Source organism: Dichomitus squalens, assembly GCF_000275845.1.
Source record: "Dichomitus squalens LYAD-421 SS1 unplaced genomic scaffold DICSQscaffold_48, whole genome shotgun sequence".
Taxonomy (NCBI): domain Eukaryota; kingdom Fungi; phylum Basidiomycota; class Agaricomycetes; order Polyporales; family Polyporaceae; genus Dichomitus; species Dichomitus squalens.
Window position 1 is genome coordinate 181,492 of NW_006766930.1, and position 4,505 is coordinate 185,996.

At 58.7% G+C, this 4,505-nt stretch overlaps 1 protein-coding gene across 1 annotated transcript; it reads left to right on the forward strand.

The window, feature by feature from the left end:
* Positions 1–169: 169 nt before the first annotated feature.
* DICSQDRAFT_173578 (uncharacterized protein) lies at positions 170–1,472 on the forward strand (the record flags this gene model as incomplete). Its single annotated transcript, XM_007369393.1, has 3 exons — positions 170–175; positions 252–673; positions 722–1,472. The coding sequence occupies 3 exons, from the start codon at positions 170–172 to the stop codon at positions 1,470–1,472; spliced, it is 1,179 nt and encodes a 392-aa protein (XP_007369455.1).
* Positions 1,473–4,505: the final 3,033 nt, after the last annotated feature.

Sequence of the window (4,505 nt, forward strand, 5' to 3'; positions counted from 1 at the left end):
GAGCCCCCGAGGCCTAGGGTATCGTACGGAGTTCGGAGTCCGGGGACTGGAACGGATCACATGTGGAGTTCGGGGAGTTTGCAATGGAGGACGTGGGAAAGTGAGCGGAAAAGGAAGCCAGCTTGATCGGCAATTTTTAGGGCAAGCGGAGTCGGGGAGCGGATAGTCTATGAAGGTCGGGGTGCTGCAGGTCCAGTGCTGCAGGTGTCGCCTAACCCCACCATACTTGCTGCCCCCCTTTTTCTTCCAAGTCGAGCACCATACCTGGAACTCCACCCATCGAGAAGCAGCAGCAGCTGCTCGCCCAGCTCGAAGCGGTGCAACAGCAGATCTGGAAGGATGAGGAGCGCGCGGAGCGGGATAGGGCGGAGCGGGAGAAGGTGGAGCGGGAGCAGCGGGCGAGGGAGGAGGTGGAGCTGCTGGAGTGGGAGAGGGCGCGTCTGCAGAAGAAGCTGGCGGAGCGGCAGCGGGCGGAGAAGGAGCGGGCGGAGAAGGAGCGGGCCCGGAAGCCTATGTCGGGGCACGTCGAGTCCCACCGGAGTTCCCCGGAGGCTGGCCCCAGCAAACGCCGCCGCGACGACGACGACGCCGACGACGATAACGACGACGACATTGTCAACATCACGCCCAAGCGGAAGCGGGCTCGGACGGAGACCGTGTGGGCTCCGGTCAAGTAAGTCCGGGGTTCCACTTTCGGAGTTGTACTGACTTGTTCTTGCAGAAAATCTTGCGCTGAGTGCAAGGAGAAGAGGATCGCCTGCCTCTTCTCCGTGGGTTGTTCGCGTGTCCGGGCCTGTCAGGCCTGCGTGAGGTCCAAGACCAAGTGCACCGAAGGTCAGTGGGCGGACAAAACCCCTGCCGTCGTCATCTCCGACAACGAGCCCCTGGTGACTCCCACTGGTCCGTCCACTCCCCGCAAGAAGGCAGCCCCGGCAGAGAAACCAACGGAGAAGGTGGGGCCTGCGCCTGGGTCCTCGTCCAAGGCCCGGGGGAAGAAGCGGGAGACGACGGCGGAGCGGGAGGAGAGGGAGCGGAAGCAGAAGGAGTTCGAGCGGAAGGAGAAGGAGATCGACGACGCGGTGGCCCCCACGGAGGCCGATCTCCCATTCAGCCGGCGTGCTCAGAGGGAGATTACGGTCCTCAAGACCCTCCGCTACGCCATGTCGGAGATCCGGCAGTTCCGGGAGGAGTTGGAGGAACTCCGGCGCGAGATGCGCCTTACTCACAGCGCGATCTCCGACCTGGCCCGGAGCCGGGAGGGGATCTACCAGGAGTACTTCGGCGGGATCACCAACCTCCTGGAGAGGGAGCCCTCGGACGGCGAGGAGCACCCGGAGTCAGACCCGGACTGGGCGGAGATGGGAGAGTTCGGCGTGGGGGATCCGGATTGGGCGCTTGGGTCGGAGGCAGAGCATGGACTGGAGCCGGGACAGGAGGAGGCGGGACAGGAGCAGGGGCAGGAGCAGGAGTAGGGATTCGGACATGGACACGGACACGGACACGGACTTGGTAGCGTAGGCAGACCCTTGTAAAGTGGTAATAGGTCATTTCGTTTTTCTTGTCAAGGATCTGTGTACCTCAACGTCTGCCTGTATGGAGTTAGTCGGAGACAGATGGGGATCTGGGGTACTTAGCGGTTCAGAGCTCCCACAGCGGTCCGAGTTTGCCTGGGTACGCGGAGTGGAAGTCCGAGACGAGGTCCCGTGCATGTCCGAGTTCTGTAGCAAGGATCCAGGAGGTTTCCTCGTCGGTGCCCTCGTATCTGGCCCACCGGACTTTGTACAGGAGTTGGCACTTCCGTCGGTGTTTGTCCAGCTTCGAGTTGAGGATTTCCACGACCTCGCATTCGAGTTCTCCGTCGACCTCAACCGGAGGTGGCGGAGTTTGTACTCGGCCTGGAATGGTGTTCGGAGTTGCGGGTTCCAGCTGGGAAACGTGAAAGACGGGGTGCACTGCTCGCATGGAGTCCGGAAGCCGGAGGGTAAACAAGTGCGATTCGACTTGGGCGATAATGGGGAAGGGCCCAAGGAACTTTTCGGAGAGCTTCTTGGAGGGGCAAGTGGAGCGGATGTGCTGTGCCCGGATGTAGGCCAGGTCTCCGACGCGGAATTCCGGGGCCGGTAATCGGTGTTTGTCCGCTTGAATCTGGTAGCGGGCTTGGGCCTCGGAGATGTGCTGTCGGAGTTCCGCATGGAGTTTGTCCAGGTCGACGGCAAATTCGAGTGCTCGGCCGGAGGTGATGTCACGCTCCGGGTGGACCGCGAGTCCGGGGTGGTATCCCTTGTTAGCGAAGAACGGAGAGATGCCGGTCGTTGCGTTCGGAGCATTGTTGTACGCAAACTCCGCGAGCAGAAGGAGACGGGCCCAGTTGTTCTACTGGTAGTTGCAGTAGATCCAGAGATATTGCTCGAGGGTTTGGTTGACATGTTCCGTCTGGCCATCGCCCTCGGGGTGGTACCCGGAGGTGAAGTGGAGATTCATGTCGAGGATAGTATAGGACTGAACGTGGATCCAGCTCACCTTGCGGATCGATCCTCAAAAACCCGGAGTCGTCATTGAGGATCCAGCTCACTGAGGATCTGGATCAAGGGTTATGTCAAAGTTGGTATGATCCGCAGATCATGACCCCACGCGAAATGTGTTTAAAATTGATAAATATGTATAAAACAACAGTGTTTCTTGCATTACTCTGAGGCTCACTGAGGATCAGGAGCCGCAAATGAGCCAGATCCGCAGTGATCCAGATCTGCAAACCAGGATCCTTGAGGATCTGGATCAAGGCTTCTGATCCTCAAAAACCCGTGGGTGAGGATCCGGATCGAGCTGCGGATGATCCGCGTTCAGCCCTAGGATAGTACCAAGGGAGCGGAAGAAGTGGGACACGAATTCTGAACCACAGTCGGAGGTAACGTGGGATGGAACTCCATGCTTGGAGAAGACGTGTTTGAGGAACAGTTCTGCGAGTTCTGGAGCATCGAGCATGTTGTGCGTCGGAATGAAGATGGCCTGCTTGGAGAGTCGGTCAACGATGACCAGGATGTCCATGAAGCCGTCGGAGTTGGGTAGCTGCTCGATGAGGTCCATGGAGATGGAGTTCCACGGACGCTCCGGAATCGGAAGTTGCTTGAGTGTTCCGTAAGGGAGGTGACGGGGAGCCTTGGATCCCGCGCAGGTTGTACAGGACTTGCAATAGTCCCGGACAAAGAGTCGGAGTCTGGGCCAGGCGTATTCCCGGAGGACCAGGGCTTCAGTCTTGTTCTGGCCCCAGTGACCAGCGGTCGGGTAGTCGTGGTAGGCCCGGAGGACTTGGAGACGGAGGTCGTCGGAGTCCGGTACGTAGATTCAGCCGTTGAGCCGGAGGAACCCTTCTTCATCCTTGGACCAACGGGGGTTGCCTTCGGAGGCCGATTTGATGGCTGCGGCGAGTTCGGGGGATAGGGTATCAGAGTTCTGGGCTGCTCGGATGTCGGAGCAGAGCTTCTCAGCATCGAAGAGCACGGAGGCTCGGAGTACCGGTTCTCGGAGATACGTCGCTCAGAGAGATGCGGTGAGTTGCTCCTAGGTGAACACCGGCCGGAAATTGTGTGGGTTGACGGCAGAGTAGTCACTATCCCCCCCTTTTGGGTAAACGTCCCAACGGCAGGTCAGTGCGTTGGGCTTGGCCCCAAGTTTTCTGGGACGGAACCGGATGACCAGGTTGAACTGCAACAGGAATTCCGACCACCGAGCCTGGCGCCGGGTCAGCATCTTGGAGGTCACAAAGTACTCTAGATTCTTGTGATCAGTGACCACATCAATCAGAGTTCTGGAGCCTTCAAGGCAGTGATGCCAGGTCCGGAAGGCTTCGTAGATTGCCAGGAGTTCCTTGTTGTGTGTGTCGTAGTTCAGTTCCGCACCGGACAAAGTCCGGGAGTGGAAGGTGACGGGATGGAGTTCACCGGAGTCGGTAGTGATGGAGAGAATTCCGGCAATGGCGTAGTCCGAGGCGTCCATTTCAATGGTGATCTGTTGGTCCGGTTCCCAGTGGCGGAGTACGGGGGCGGAGGTGAAGGCCCACTTCAAGGTGTTAAAGGCCTTCTGAGCATCGTCGGAGAAGTTCCACGGGATGGATTTCCGGGTAATCCGGGTCAGCGGAAGGACAATCTCGGAGTAGTTATGGATGAACCTCCGGTAGAAGTTTGCGAAGCCTAGGAACGACTGGATGTCGCAGACTTTTCGGGGTTCCGGCCAGTCCATGATCGCCTTGACCTTGGAGTCAGTCATGGTGAGGCCTTTGGAGGAGAGGATGTATCTGAGGTACTTGACAGAGTCCGTGTGGACTTCGCACTTGTCCGCGCAGGCGTAAAGCTGATGCTTCCGGAGACGTCAGAGCACTTCCCGGACATGTTTTCGGTGGTCTGCCGGATTGTCGGAGTAGATGAGGATGTCGTCGAGGTAGACCACTACGCAGACATCTAGCAAGTCTACGAAGACCTTGTTGACAAAGCGTTGAAACGCTGCAGGGG